The sequence below is a fragment of the Chanos chanos genome, chromosome 10, assembly GCF_902362185.1.
Source record: "Chanos chanos chromosome 10, fChaCha1.1, whole genome shotgun sequence".
NCBI lineage: Eukaryota > Metazoa > Chordata > Actinopteri > Gonorynchiformes > Chanidae > Chanos > Chanos chanos.
This window is the reverse complement of record NC_044504.1, coordinates 28,971,247-28,986,681: the sequence shown is the minus strand read 5'-3', so window position 1 is coordinate 28,986,681 and position 15,435 is coordinate 28,971,247. Positions and strand designations below refer to the sequence as shown.

General features: G+C 39.9%; 1 protein-coding gene across 1 annotated transcript; it reads left to right on the top strand.

The window, feature by feature from the left end:
- Positions 1-4,400: 4,400 nt before the first annotated feature.
- On the top strand, positions 4,401-15,213 carry tmtc4 (transmembrane O-mannosyltransferase targeting cadherins 4). The gene is made up of 18 exons (XM_030786386.1): positions 4,401-4,828; positions 4,981-5,184; positions 5,329-5,444; positions 6,257-6,473; positions 7,277-7,361; positions 7,675-7,775; positions 8,442-8,534; positions 8,691-8,852; positions 9,347-9,549; positions 9,860-10,034; positions 10,615-10,746; positions 11,026-11,105; positions 11,424-11,531; positions 11,672-11,813; positions 12,008-12,122; positions 14,209-14,321; positions 14,624-14,693; positions 14,920-15,213. The coding sequence occupies exons 2-18, from the start codon at positions 5,023-5,025 to the stop codon at positions 15,069-15,071; spliced, it is 2,226 nt and encodes a 741-aa protein (XP_030642246.1). The 5' UTR covers positions 4,401-4,828; positions 4,981-5,022; the 3' UTR covers positions 15,072-15,213.
- Positions 15,214-15,435: the final 222 nt, after the last annotated feature.

The window sequence follows — 15,435 nt, the reverse complement described above, 5'->3', positions numbered from 1 at the left end:
AAGAAGTAAGACAACAAGCAGTCAGTAGAAACAACAGCAGTGTTTTCAGTACATACAGGACGTACATACATAATAAGAGTATAATCAACTGCATTAATTTCCGGTTTAATGGGTATACGAACAGCCATTCCCTCCTTATAAGTTCTATATAAGATTATGAAACATTCGAAGTATTTTTTGGTTTATCTCCTTTTGAAGGACATCTACTTGCAATTTAGAATGCTGTAGTGTCAGTCCATTTGGATACATTTCCCTTTCTTTCCAATCTGTAAAATGAGTAATATGGCCTTTTTTCAGGTCATTCATACTTGTTCTCCTGTATGCTAAATGTATGAAGTATGAATTTCCTATCTCCTGCATCGCTTACATGGGGGGAGTTGTTAATGAGGGACTGTGCGCATCACTAGCAGCAGTGCTAGTGGCCCAAATGCAAAGTGACAGATCGCTCATCAGACAACGTGGGGATGTAATGTCTTGTGATCATGTACAGGCTGACAGACATTGATTTTGTGCAATGTGACAGCACACGTAATGACAAACGAAAAGGAAAGGTCAAGGTCAAATGGCATGAAAGTGATGAAAATGGCTAGGTATCACGCAATTCTATCACCCATAATCCTCCTCGGTGCATAAAGATACTGTTAAAATGTTGAAAAGGACAGAGAATAGCCAAATATATTCATTCTGAAGAGAAAAAAAAAACATTAACAGTACAACTTCTAGTTAAACAGCATGGTAATTTGTGAAGATGTTATGAATTTACAGTCAGCGTTATCAACAATAGTCTTATCAACACCAGCCGCATAATCACTGTTTGAAAGAATGTATCACACAGAAGACTACTGAAGCATGTATTTATAGTTTTAAAGAGGAAGAATGTATTAATATTGTGTTTTAGTCCTAATATATGAATCATTAGCATTTTATATTTTTACACACCTTAGTAATGTTTCCCTTAATTTTTTAGAAGAAATAGGATTCAGAGTCAAAGAATTTGAATCTTATTCCCTGAGAGTGGGTGAGAGAGAGAGACAGAGAGAGAGAGAGAGAGAGAGAGAGAGAGAGAGAGAGAGAGAGAAAGAGAATGGGGGGAGGTAGAGAGAGAGAGAGGCCATTTTCAGGCTTTAGGATTTTGTGCTCCATTTCACCTGTCATTGCTCCACCAAGACTTTGAATCTGCCTAATGGCCTTGCAGCTACACATATAAGGAAAAGTCAGATTTACTTATGGTGTCTTCATCTAACTAAGTCTCTGTAGCAGTTAGAATGGTACACTCAATGAGCAAGAAGGACCGCCTCCATCCAGGGTGACACAGCAAAATAGCATTTTTAGTCATATATAATTAGTCATTACACCAATAACACCACAATGATAAAAATGTTAATATTAAATTTTCAAAAGGTTGTAAATCTGTAACAGACTATGTTTCTTGTGGCTAAATTCAATTTTGCTGTCATGCCGAATAATTAACATGAATAAGCTGGTGACATTTTTAGACTGTCCAACCTGAAATGCTTTAGAATTTTTAAATAGCCTTTCGATAGGGAAAGAGCCCTCACTGGTAACTCCCCCTGTACACTTACAGTCTGACACATGTGGAGATGTTCAGAGAGGCTATTTCAATAATCAACATTTGTAGGGTTCAGTCAATAATACCATGCTCACTCTTGAGTAAGACTTCTGTGTATTGCAGAACTAATGACATAAAACAGCACAGTTTGCTTCCTGCTTCCCAATTCGTTGGACAGTAACGGGGTCTAGTTTGGTATGAATATTTCTTTACTTTCTGAGAGAAGTAAGTATTCACACCTTCTTTTTAATGATGGTCTCTGACAGCTTACTGATTCATTCAGCAAGGCCCCTGCAGCCCAGGCTGATGAAGTTTAATTAGTGACCTTACCCGACAGAATTAGAGAGGAACAATGTGGTAGACCAAGTGCTTCATAATGATTGGCCCTCTAGCATAAAGCCAACATTACTGTTTCAGCCCTGATAGCAAAATATTGTATTTCATGCCTGTTATAGAACATGTCATCAGGATTCAGGCATGAATTTGCTGCTGTTTATTGTTCCATTTTTTCTAATAAAATATGTGGGTTAACAATTTGATAATGTAATGGCAGTGATAGTGAAATGTCAGAAAGTAATTTTGATTTAATGAATTTACAGTACCCCTGTCGGTAGTCGGGTGATTTAAAGTGTGAGAGAGAATGGAGATGGAATACGGCCCTTTGTTCAGGATTCTATCACATCATGTAATGATATTAACCCGTTGCAATGAAGTTTCAATAACATAAAAGGTTATAAATTATCACCAAACAATCCACTTTTCTTCTGTGTTGTAAATGTCACATACTCTACAAACTTTGAGGGGTATATCTCTTATTGTTTCACTCATGTAAGAACTGGCTAAACAGTTGGCAACTGGTGGAAAAGAATGTGAATACAGTAACTAAACGTCGACAAATAAAATCATCATCATCAAATGTCACAACCAATGCCTGACAATTCATACATTATGAATGAACTCCAGGCTGCAGAAACACACAAATAACTAATCCTATAATTAAATACACCTTCTGCTTCATGATAACACCACACTGTGCAATAATACAATACCAAAGACATTTAAAATGAACTCATTTGTGTGATGAGAAATTAGCAAAGGCATATGAATCCACCTCCTTCATCAAGCATGTGAAAGTGCACGTTACTTTACATGTTGTTTTCATCAGTCTAAATCAGATGACACTATCCTCACACAATCGATCATTACATCACATCATTCACTCCATCAGCACAGGAGGGTAGATTAGGACTCAAAACTGCAGGGAGATAAGCTAAGAGGGAAAAAAAAGGAGTTCTTACCTTTCTTGTGAAGTTTGTGAGGGACAGACACACAAGCATACACGCTAACATCAGCACACTTTCAGGCTTCTTTTCTTTCTCTCCAGAAATCAGATCATACTCTTTTACTTTTCAGGCTTCCTTCCCGTGCCTCTCCTAGTCTGATTCTGGGCCCAACTTCGCTCCGTTAGTCACTAATGCTCAGTTCTGGTGTACTGGGTTCAATAGCATCACACATTGCATCTTCTTTGCGTTATAATGGCAAAATGAGTATCCAGCTCCCGTCAGAGGCACTACAATGTATCTCTGAAATGGAGGCAAACAAGGAAATGGTTTCACTGGGCTGGTCAAAGCCTCTATTGATGGCGTAAAGCTCTGGTAGTGGTGTGGTGTGTTTGTGTTTGAATGTTTGTATCAGGAATCAGAGGGCCACAGCTAATCTCTGTGATGTCATCCCTGATTAGATTCTTCTCAGAGAGAGGTTGAATGCCATATGTGGAGACCAGCAGTGGACTGGACTGAATGGTATTTGTGTTGCTGAGTTTGGTTGAGACCACATTTTAGTGATGTGTCAGCAGTTCAAAAGGAGGGTGTGATGGCGTGTGTATTTGTGTGTGTTTCTGTGTGTATGAGTCTGTGTGGGTGTGGGTGTGGGTGTGTGTGAGGGGGAGGGAGGTGGGGGGATTTGCACAATCAACAGCAGAATATAAACATACCACCCTACCAGTGTTTGCACAATGTAGATATCTCCAAATCAAGATTTTCCAGGAAGCAATACATTGTTTCCAACGACACTTAAAATGTTTCTGTTCACTTTTGAACAGGTTTATGGATTCATAAAGTATTAGTTTTATAATATTTATCATTTAGAAAGTATTAGCTTCAGCAGCTGAAATTCAGCTCTGCATCACTAACAACATTTTGTTTATATGAAAAATTCCTAATGTATCCATGAACATTATTATAAACCCATAAATAACGCATGGTGAAAGTATGCCGCCTCCACTGTGTAATCAGCAGTTATCCATAAACATAGTGATTGCACACAACAGACTTTGTGTTGCTGTCTCTCAAGTCTTGCAGTTACCCAATGACAATTGCTCAGACTTTGTTTTGCCTGTAGTCTGAGAGTTAGTTCCTTAGTTCCCACTCAGATAATGATGAAAATGTATCAGAACTGCGGATATTCCATGACTTTACTGATAAGCTCATGACACTGTCAGCCATATGCACTCCTCACATGGGCAACAGATTTCAGAATTCTGATCAACATCACATAGTACGCAACAGCTGGAACTGTCGAAAGTTTTAGGTGTACTATGATGGCAATTCATTGCAAAGCTGTAAATAATTTCAAACAATGCACATATCTGTACACTGTATACATCATCTGTATGCACACTGGTGCCAGTTTCTGTAACGTGGCTGTGTCTCTTTATGTATGTGTCACGTGACTACGCCCGTTGATATTATTCCCTAGGCAGAGAGAGGAAGTGCACGGGACTGTTCGTATAGGCAGGAATGACCTTATGTGAACAGTGGCGAAAGGCGTCGGTTTTGTATTTAGAGAATTGTTGTGTGGTCGTTAATTAATCTGCCATATGACTGTGAGATTCTGATCGCTTTACGAGTAGTGCAGTTTGTGGGTATTTATACAAGGCGCGGTAGTTCTATTTATCCTGCCCCTAAGCTAAGCTAGCGTGCTAACTATGGCATTGTTTGTTGATTGTTAGAGTTTACTATCTGGTCGTGGTTTTTGCACCGTCACTGTGAAATACATTTATGTGCTTCATCATTATTTTGGAGATGTTTTTGTGCGTATGGTCATTTTCATGCTTTAATAGAGCAGTTTAGGAATCTGTCGGCTTGTATTTGTGTAGCTAGTGGTCTAGCTTACACGCTGTCACCTTGTCATATGAACACACCGTTGATGATATGATGTCCACACGGGCATTATAACACCGCCTTTACAAGTGTCGAGGTGTGTTTCCAGACGCTGGGCTTGTTGTTCATATAACGATGAAATCAGTTTAAGGGTTGGCCAAATATCACGTGTTGTTACAGCACAAAAGGAATATGGAGCAGTCTGATACCACCAGTTCAATAAACAATGCTATTCTGTTGTTTTCTCAGGAGATAAAAGACAATTCAGGATGTCGACAAGACACAAGCACAATGGTACAATCTGAGCCTCACTGGGACCATCAAATACCCATACCAAAACTTGGACCAGTTCAGTCAAGGATTTTAGTTGGCTTAGCTGCCCTGGTCTGTTTTATGAACAGCTATGATGGGGACTTTGTGTTTGATGATTCCGAGGCGATTATCAATAACAAGGTATCATAATGCTTAGCTCATGCAAATAAACCCATGTTAATATGCTTTTTTTTTTCTTTTATAAAACCCTTTATTTTGACTGTCCCCTCCTACATATTCATTGAAGACCAGTGACTAAAATGATCCTCTCCGGGTTGATTCTAGGACTTAAACCCAGCAACTCCTCTTGGTAATATTTGGAGAAATGATTTCTGGGGAAGTAACCTAAGCAGCAACTCCAGCCACAAGTCATACCGACCTCTCACCGTCCTCACATTTAGGTATGCTCCTCTGTCACAGAACAGCAGTTGTCAAGTGATGGATTGAACTTAACCGATCTAATTGTCAGCACTGGCTCAAAGCAGTCCAAACAATATATATGATTTTTTTTTTTTTTCGCAATGACCTTGCATATATTAGGGGCTACTGCTTGAAATTGCAATTTTATTCTCAGTGGGAAATCAGTGGCGGTGGCCTGAAGTATTTTCTCTGTGGGCACCATAGTAATTGTTATTAAATTGGGGTGCATGTATTGCCTTTTTTCTTACTACTAATTTCAATGTGTTGTTGTTAGCTTTTGACCTAGAAAATGACTAATTCATGTCTTAGTTGCTGCTAATTAGAAATGCACCGTTTTCATATTTTTAATGATTAACTGTCCTTGTCTGTATGGGTTGTTCGTATCCATAGATTTGCAAGCCTTTTTCAAATATTTCTTTGCACTTCTGCCATAACTTTCCGGCTGTTTGATATCATGAATATGTATGATGTTTAAAAGCACATAATTATGAAGGGGTACTTTTTCGTGACAGACCTGAGCAGTTTAAAGTGATGCCTGGAAGATGGGCATACATGCTGGCTGTCATTACAACGTGGTGGTTGACTGAGATGCTAAATGAATTCATTGGTTTTTAGTGCACTTTCATCATGTATTCCTAACCTTAATTAGTAGCGAATAGAAGGGTTACCCCTATTTCTGCATACACACCAGACATGCTGGACTGACTGTGGATTACTCTGCATTAGTCTCTTCAGCATTACAGTCTTAATAACGTCCATGTGCTGTGTTGATATTCTTGTCCTGTCCTTACAGGCTGAACTACCTCTTTGCTGGTGGGTTGCACCCTGTTGGCTTTCACGTGGTTAACATTGGCCTCCACTGCATTATCTCCATGTTAATGATCGAGGTGTTTGCAATATTAATCGGTGGCTTGGAATATGACGGACATGGGGATAGACTCAATCACGTTCCGAAGGCCTCCCTCCTGGCGGCTCTCTTCTTCGCCGTTCACCCAGTTCACACGGAAAGCGTAAGTAGCTTGACCAAAGCTGAGACACTGCAGGTTGTCTGTCTTCAATAAACAATATTATACAACAATACAAACTGCACACCACACTGTTCCATGTTTGTTACATGAAACACACATTACGGGGCTGAAGAAGAAGAAAGCTCTGCTCAGTTGGTGTGTGTTGCCAAGGCGCGTCCCCAACCAGACAAGGACTGTTAATGGTTATCTAATTCTTTACTTGTGCCAGTATCCGATGGCTATTGAAGCGCTCGTGAAAACACAGAGCTTCTCCTATGGCCTGGTCTTTAATCATGGGCGGGGAGGCTAGCGCAGGCCGTTGGTGGGGGGTTTAGTTTCAGAGAGACCACTGAGTCGGGTCGACTGGATGTATCAAAAAGGCAGCCCCAGGACTCCAGTGAGCCACAGAGCATTAATGAGTGCCTCCAGCCTCCTTCGTCATTAATTCAGCACCTCGAGAGAACACAACCAATTTCACAGATGAAAAGACCGAGGTGGATGCTTAACTGCCCAAATTTTTATTTATTTATTATTATTATTGTGATTTTTGTGTTTGTTTGTTTTTATTTATGAACAGACCCAATTTCTGAAACTGTAAAATGCTCAGCTTTGCTTGAAACAAATACCCTTAGGATCTATAATGCACAATGTTTGATGACACAGTGGCTCATGCCTTTGGTTACGAGGCAAGTTTTTTTTTTGTCATATGATGGATCAGAGCACTTGTGGAGCTGGTCAGTGCTGTGTTTAAACGTAGTGAAAAATCTCTAATACCTGCGTATCGTTTTTCCGTATCTTGTTGGCAGGTGGCTGGGATTGTTGGTAGAGCGGACTTGTTGTGTGCCCTCTGCTTTCAGCTCTCTTTCCTCATGTACTGTAAAGCATTCCAAGGTCAGTGAGTAACAGAGAGACTATACAAACAAACCGCACAGTGTGTTCATAGACAGAGTTTCCCAACAGCTGTGCCGTGGCCCGCTGGTGTGCCTTCACATGAGGGTCTTCAGTTTTTGATTTCAGAAAAAAGAATATTTTAGAAGGGATTGTGGTTAAATGAATAAAGCTCATTCACAATATCAAAATCCTATTACAATCTTCACAGATTAATTAAAATTCTAGAGCTGTATTAGGAATGATGGCTCTTCTTAATTTTCACATAAAAGAGTGTGATGTTTGTATTTTTGATCATGATGATGTTCTTATGAAGGTTTTAAGAAGACCGAGAAGTTCTCAGTGTTGTGGATTGGTGTCAGTCTAATTTTGTGTGCTGTGGCAATGCTTTGTAAGGAACAAGGCATCACTGTTCTGGTATGTGTTCTCCTTTAAAAGCCACATCATGACCCTAGCCACGTAATAATTATGTTTTATTTCTCCTATCAGTTTCATTTCATTGGAATTTATTTTCTGTGGAATAACATCATACTTCCTAGGTCCACTGTTTCAGTATGTCATTGTAACGGTAGCCATGCATTGACACCATATTTTCTGAAGTAGAAACTGTTTTCTGATCATTTCAGCTTGGCACTGCATCTAGGAATGACTTGTATATAGAGGAAAATTACATTTCGTAAAAGCGTTTTGCATGAAAAAGAATCTGATTGGCTTAGCTAGTGAGCACATATTTTAAGGAACAATAAGGGGATAAATAAAAAAGGCAATGCTAGATGACAAAGGATTTTTAAAACAGGTGCCTTTTTTCTTTATTCATTCCTTGAGTAATATTCCATTCTTACAATGAAACTTTTAGGCTAGTGTAACTTGGAATGAAGATTTATTTTCCTTAGAAACGTTCTCACATTTGGCTTTCTGATTCAGCTGAAGGGCAGACTGTTTTGTGAAAAATATAGTATTTCATATTTGACATTTCTGGCTTTGCCCTCTGTAACTAAAGTTCATCTCATGGATTATGAGATCCTTCAAAAACCGTCTGTCTTTTTTTTTACATCTGTATCTGTATCAAACTCTTATCTTCAGGGTGTGAATGCTGCTTTTGACATTGTCATGATCTGCAACCTGAACATCTATGAGCTGAGCCAAAGGCTTTTATTCAAGAGAAAGTCTGTAGATGTAAGTGTCTCATCTCACATCATGCTAGATTTTGCACTATATCTGTACCGTCTCTCTAAAACCTAGTTCAGACCTATCCTCTGAAAAGGCTTTTCCTAGACTGATGTTCATTTGAATTCTTCAGGCTGATTGTCGTTTGTGTTCTGTTTCTGCCAGATTGTTGAGTTGATCAGGACGGGATTGATTACTAGACTGGCTCTTCTCTTTTTCGGGGGATCTTTTCTTTTATATGCAAGATGGAGGATAATGGGAAGCGGTCCCCCAGCCTTTACTGAGGTAGACAACCCGGCATCGTTTGCTGACAATGTCTTCCTTAGGGTGAGTTGATTGCTGTATTTGTCTTTTAATCCTTTGACATGTCATTTGAAGAGCAGTGATAGCACAGTGAGTATTTTTATTTTATTTATTTTTTTTGCATGTGACGCTAAAATTTCATGATTGTTCCTTTTCATTGGTGTGTACGTGACTTTTCGTTTTCAAGCTGTAGTGTCGGCCTGAAAGTTGAAATTGTAGAGAGAATTTTTCCATGTTTTGACTTATTTGCATATCATATACATATTACTAAACTATCTAATAAATGAAACTAACAGCACTTCTCACATAGCCATATAAAACATGTGTCCATTGCATTGCCCCGTGGGAATAAAATTAGCATTTAGTGACATTGTTTACATTAGTTGTGCTCACTACTACTAAGGGTTCCAGTGTTCAAAAAATCCTATATTTCTTTATCCGTCACTGAATATATCCTACCCTCGCTGTCTCATGCTGTCTTTTTATTCTGGATGGTGTATATTTTCTTTGATTGGCAGATTGTGAACTATAATTACTACTACGCCTTGAATGCATGGCTGCTGCTCTGTCCCTGGTGGCTGTGCTTTGATTGGTCAATGGGCTGTGTACCTCTTATTAAATCAGCCAGTGACTGGAGGATTATCTGGCCGCTACTGCTGTGGAGCTGCTTGTTTGGCTTGATAAACCAAGCACTACGCTCAGCAGACAGTCATAAAAGAAGGTAAGAAAATGAACAGCCTTTCAAAGCATTTTTTACATGACGATAGAAAAAAAACAAAACAAATACAAAAACAATGCCATTCAGATACCGCCAGTTCTGTGAATGGCATGAGTGAAACCATAATATTTTTAAATTGTACAGCTGTTCATGCAGATTATTAACTCAGTTAGTAAATTCGAAGATGTTCATTCATGTCTGCTTGTTAGTATATAGAATTGCTGAACTCCACCCTGGCAGTCTTTAACTGCTCAGTATCCTAATATTAGCCAGTCTGTTCATACACAAGTTGGTGTCTTGTGGCTTATTTCAGGGCTCTCACACTTGGAATGGTGCTGCTGGTGATCCCCTTCCTGCCCGCCAGTAATCTGTTTTTTCGTGTGGGCTTTGTCATAGCCGAACGCGTGCTGTACCTCTCCACCGCGGGCTACTGCCTCACCCTGGCCTTCGCCATAAACTACATCTGCACCCTTTGGAACAGTCACAAGGTTTGGAATATCTCCTCTGAATTTAAACAGCCAAATTAGCCATGTGAATGTTAGTCACACTGTTGTTGACTCCAAAAGCAGATTGCTGTAGATAGGATGAGTGCGGTTGTGGCCTTGCCCTGATCGGTAGGCTTGCTGTAAACTGAGGAAAACAATCGAGTACCGTTGTGATATCCATTGACTCTTTTAAATCCAAGCCCTAGCTACCAAGTTTTCGTTTTTCCCTCTGGCTAATTTTTAATCTCCATGAAAACTTTGGAGTAATTAATACTGCTTTTAGGCTAGCTAAGGGCAATCATAGTCTATCACTATCTGTTCTTTTTAGGTCATATCTAATGAAATCTCTTCATATTCATATCTTTGGTGAAACAATGGCTCCTTTTCTTTTAGTAAGCTTTGACCTGAATATGGTGAACCATCATTGACCTTTTGACTGGACCGTTTTGTTTTGTCGTTTTATATACACACACACACACACACGTAATGCTCCTAACTCTGAATTATTAACATAATCTACGTGTTTCGGTGATAGCACTCTATTAGAGTCTAAAATGAATGTTGTATGCTCTTGTTCCTGCAGAGGTGGGTGCGGGTAGCAGTTCTGAGCCTTCTGTGTGTGAATATAGCTCGGTCCATGTGGCGCAGTCAGCAGTGGAGATCCGAACAGAGTCTCTTCACCAGCGCCCTGGCTGTCTGTCCACTCAATGCCAAGGTGGGATAACTCCCCGCCCCCCCTGTTTTTATAAGGGCATGCCAGTCTCTGTGGAAATGATTTAAGAGTGAAAATCGGTTTCATTAGGGAAATTTGTTACGACATCCATATCACAGCATCATGTCACACTGAAAAGGCAAACAGGTCCCCAGCCCCATTTCCGTTGTCTACGACCCAGCAGTAGATGTCACAATTAATCTTGGCAACCAGTGCAGAACGGGTGTATTTGAACATAATGATAAAGTTGATGACCCTCCCCAATCTCTCATGTTTTTACAGGTACATTACAATGTTGGCAAAAACCTTGCTGACAGAGGGAATCAGAATGCTGCAATCAAATACTACAGGGAAGCTGTGAGGTAAATGGCCTGAGGCATATGGTCTATGTGTTAGTGAAGCCAAAAATACTGCACCCTGTAGCATTCATCATTTTCCTCTCCCAGGGCCAGAGATGCATATTTAATTGTTGGGAGCGTCTACCTCTTTATGCATGGCTTAAAGGTTTACTCACGTTAAACTTAGCTTAAACCGAGTTACTAAGCTTGAAAGAAGATGTACATAGTTCTACAGCTTTGACAATTATGCCAGGTTAATGAAAAAGTGTTTTTGTTTTGTTGTTTTTTTTTTTTGATAAGCGGATTTTTAATGTACTTATGTTCTATATATACCTTTTCAAGATTACATCCGAAATACGTCCACGCCATGAATAACCTTGGCAACATACTAAAAGAAAGAAATGAACTGCAGGAAGCAGAAGAATTACTCTCCTCTGCCGTTTATATCCAGTAGGTTCAAATTATGCATGGCCACACTTTTGATCCTGAATATAGAATCGTAACATTTAAGCACATCATTTTGAACAGTATGTGGCACAGGCAGCTTGATTTATTTTTTTTTTTTTTTCCCTTCTCCTCGTTACTTTCAGGCCAGACTTTGCCGCGGCTTGGATGAATCTAGGTATTGTGCAGAACAGCCTGAAAAAGTTTGATAAGGCTGAACAAAGTTATTGGAATGCAATTAAATTTAGGAAGAAGTACCCAGATTGCTACTACAACCTAGGACGACTGGTGAGTAGATATGACTCTTTCAGCTTTGTGTAGCCAGTCGGTGAATAGTGAAGTTGTAGGCACTTAAAGCAAGAAGAGATGGATCCACATTAGCCGACTGATACGCTTAAGCAAAATCATATGATTCAGTTAGATGCGTGATTCAGCGAAAACTCTGTTTGTGACTGGTGCCCATTGTCTTAAACGGATCCCAGTACGCCGATCAGAACCGCCACGTGGATGCCCTGAATGCCTGGAGAAATGCCACAATGTTGAAGCCAGACCACAGCCTGGCATGGAATAATATGGTTATACTGCTGGACAACACAGGTATGCCTCAGATTTCAATCAGGATCTTCCCAGAAGCTCAGTTAGGGCAAACCTCATGTGCACATATTATAGTTCATCTTTAAGTATACTTGATTTTCCTTAGTTTTATCTTTTAGTTTGTAATATTAATTTATTGAACATTTCTCAGCATTTCATTTTAATATTTAATCGCTCTACCTCAGAGGTCACAACTGCTGTTCAGCACAAGATTACACTGACTTATGTGCTGCCCCCTCTTTTCAATAGATTATATTGAAGGCATTTGGAGGGGAAGGTTCATGTAAGTCCCTGTTCTTAAGAGATCAGTATAAAGAGAACTTGGAGGGGAGAGTTCATTTAAGTCCTGGTTCTTAATAGTTCAGTATAGGGGGAATTTGGAAGGGAAGGTTCATGTAAGTGTAATGTGAATGCGAGTTCTCTTTAGATGAGCACTTTACCAGATCCTGATGGTACATAGATGGGACGAATTGCACCTACATCCAACTGCATTTTCCTCTAAAGCAGCAGCAGCTTTCAGCTGGGTGGTATGTGTGTGTGTGTGTGTGTGTGTGTGTGTGTGTGTGTGTGTGTGTAAGTGTGTGGGAGTGTGTGTGTGGGAGTGTGTGAGAGGTGTGACCCTCCATTCTGCAGATGCTGAGTGTCAGGTGCACTCTGCCACATGGGGCCTTTCTGTATAATTAGTCCACCCTTTACGCCAATTAACTTTTTTTTTTTTTTTTGTAAACCGACCAGTGAACTGGCATGCAGTGGTTGTTAACTTCACTGCTTTATACCAGTCTCATATTATCACTGGTATTTCAACAGCTTCCAGTTAATTTCCAGTGCTCCTCTGTCCTCCTCTGTGTGTATATCATGCTTTTAGTATGAATAGCTGTACGAATACTTACATTTTTAATTTTGTTTAGGCAGGTGGTTCGGCAGCTTTGAAAATATCAGTCGAGTGTTGTTTCTGTGTGTTGTAATCAAAAAGCTTTTTTTTTTTTTTAATTTTTATTTTTGTCAAAGTATCAGTATGAATCTTACACTTGTACAGCTGTACAGTGGAACTCCCCATTTTGGGAAATTGTGGGTGTAAGTGACCAATGAGATTAGACCGGAAGAGCGGGACTCAGCAATGCTTGAAATTTATGTATTAAAAGCTTGGTGAGTTGTTTTAAAGCCACTCTTCCCTGCCGTGTGGAGAATGCTTTGATTCCCAGACACAGGCTCCCTTTTTTTTTCTGTCTGAAACATCTTTCAGGCAGACTGGCTCTCCCCGGAGCGCCTTGGCACGGTCTGATTTCCCCACCAAAACCTTGGCACTGGGACCACCCCCCCCCCCCTCCTCCGTCCACCCCACCCTTCCCCACTCCCCTCCACCCTTCTTTGCGTTTCCCAGCCTCATCTGTTCCCAAGACCCCTCAAAAGAAAATTTTTCCCAAAAAATTGGAAACGAATTTCTTCCTCGGCTTTGTCCCACTTTCGCTCAACTTCGGCGAGCAAACAGGGAGAAGATGTGAGAGTTGGTACGGCATGAGTCATGCCCGGGCCTGTCTGTAGCGGAAGGGAGAGGGTCTAGTCTTTATGAGCTGGACAGTGATCCGTCGGTGAGATCTGAGTCTATCTGACTCCGTGGTCAAACTGAGTTTTGACACCGGGATCAATAAGGCAGCGGCCCTTGTGTTGGACACTCATTAGGAAACTAAACCGCTCGGCCATGTACAAAGAGGGAAAAACTCTCTTTTGGACACCGCTGACAAATGAGGAGAGGACCGTACTCTGTGCTCCTCGTAAATCACATGATTCATCAGAAACTAAAGCTGTTTGTTTTTTGTTTTTTGTTTTTTTTTGTGTTAGAGGCATCCCAACTGCTTATAAAACTGCCTATATGACTTTATAAAATATCTGTTTCATATTTCCTGCTGCTGAGATGGAAATAGCCCAGTCAGTTATTACTTGCCTACGATGATTTTGTATTGGTCCTTGCACAGGCTAGCAAGGGCTATTGGTCTGCAATTCGTTTTGTTAAACTCCTCTGAGAATTTTTTTTAAGGGCAGTGTTTTTATTCATGAGTTACTTCTCACACTCTTCATTTCTCTCTTGAAGGAAACCTGGCTCAAGCTGAGATGGTTGGGAAAGAGGCCTTGAAAATACTACCCGGAGACCACACCATCATGTTTTCCTTAGCCAATGTTCTGGGGAAGCAACAAAAATATAAGGTGCATGTTTCCACCACTTGAGCGTTTTATGAAGTAGACCTCACTGTGGCACATCTGTGCGCACTGATTTCAATGACGATACTTAGAGATGCACATTATTATCTCTATTACTCTTTCTCTGTTATATTTTATGTATTTCTTATTAAGTTAGAATTTTTTTATCTACGGAATTGTCCTAATGATTCCTTAGAGGTATGTTTATCTTCACAATATTAAAGCACAGAGTGTGTAATACTCTTATGAGTATTAAACAGCTTATGAAAGTGTACCTATGGCATTACTGATGTTCATATTGTCTTTAGGAGTCTGAAAGTTTTTTTCTGAAGGCACTGGAAATCAACCCCAATGCTGCTAGTTGCCATGGCAATCTTGGTATGTTTTCTTCAGTTAGATATAATTCATGATAACAGATTTCTTTTTTTTCCCCGGTTCTGCTCAGGATTTATATTATAAGAAAACACAATTGTGAGTTTAAATGAATCGATAAAAAAAAAAAAATCAATTAAAAACATGATCAAATTATGGCCAGTCTTCCTCACTGGTTTTAATTATGCGTCTGAGGCTCTAAGTTAATTTGGTCTCTTTTCTTCTGTCTCAGCTGTTCTTTACCACCGTTGGGGAAAATTACACCTGGCTAAGAAACACTATGAGCTCTCTTTAAAACTGGACCCCAATGCTCCAGGGACCAAGGAAAACTACAACATGTTGAAACGGAAACTAGAACAGCAGCGTCAGAGGACGACTGGATGAGCCGTTGTGTTTCTGTGTTTTGTTTTGTTTTTTTTTTTCTTTTTTTATTTGAATAATTATTGCATGCTGCAAACCACAGTCATCAACTTTACATGGTCTGTTCACCAAACAGAAATAAAACCTCTCCAAGGTTTCTGATTTACACATGTTCATGTCTTATTCTAAACTCCAGCTAAGTTATATTCTGTAGACACATAGTTTCTATGCATGTCTTTTATGTCTAATAATAAAACCTCTGTTTTGTTTAGATTTACAACCTTTGATTTAAAGGTTATTGGAAGCTTTAAGGTTAAGCCTGTGGCTTTGTAGTTGTCCCGACGCCTTGTGTCCTGTGTGGCCTCCATGTCAAGACATGTGGAACCCA

Coding starts and splice junctions, on each gene's coding strand:
- tmtc4 (XM_030786386.1), top strand. CDS start 5,023: ATGGTACAATCTGAGCCTCACTGGGACCATCAAATACCCATACCAAAA. Junction 9,550..9,859: donor GCAGACAGTCATAAAAGAAG/GTAAGAAAATGA, acceptor GGCTTATTTCAG/GGCTCTCACACTTGGAATGG. Junction 11,532..11,671: donor TCCTCTGCCGTTTATATCCA/GTAGGTTCAAAT, acceptor CGTTACTTTCAG/GCCAGACTTTGCCGCGGCTT.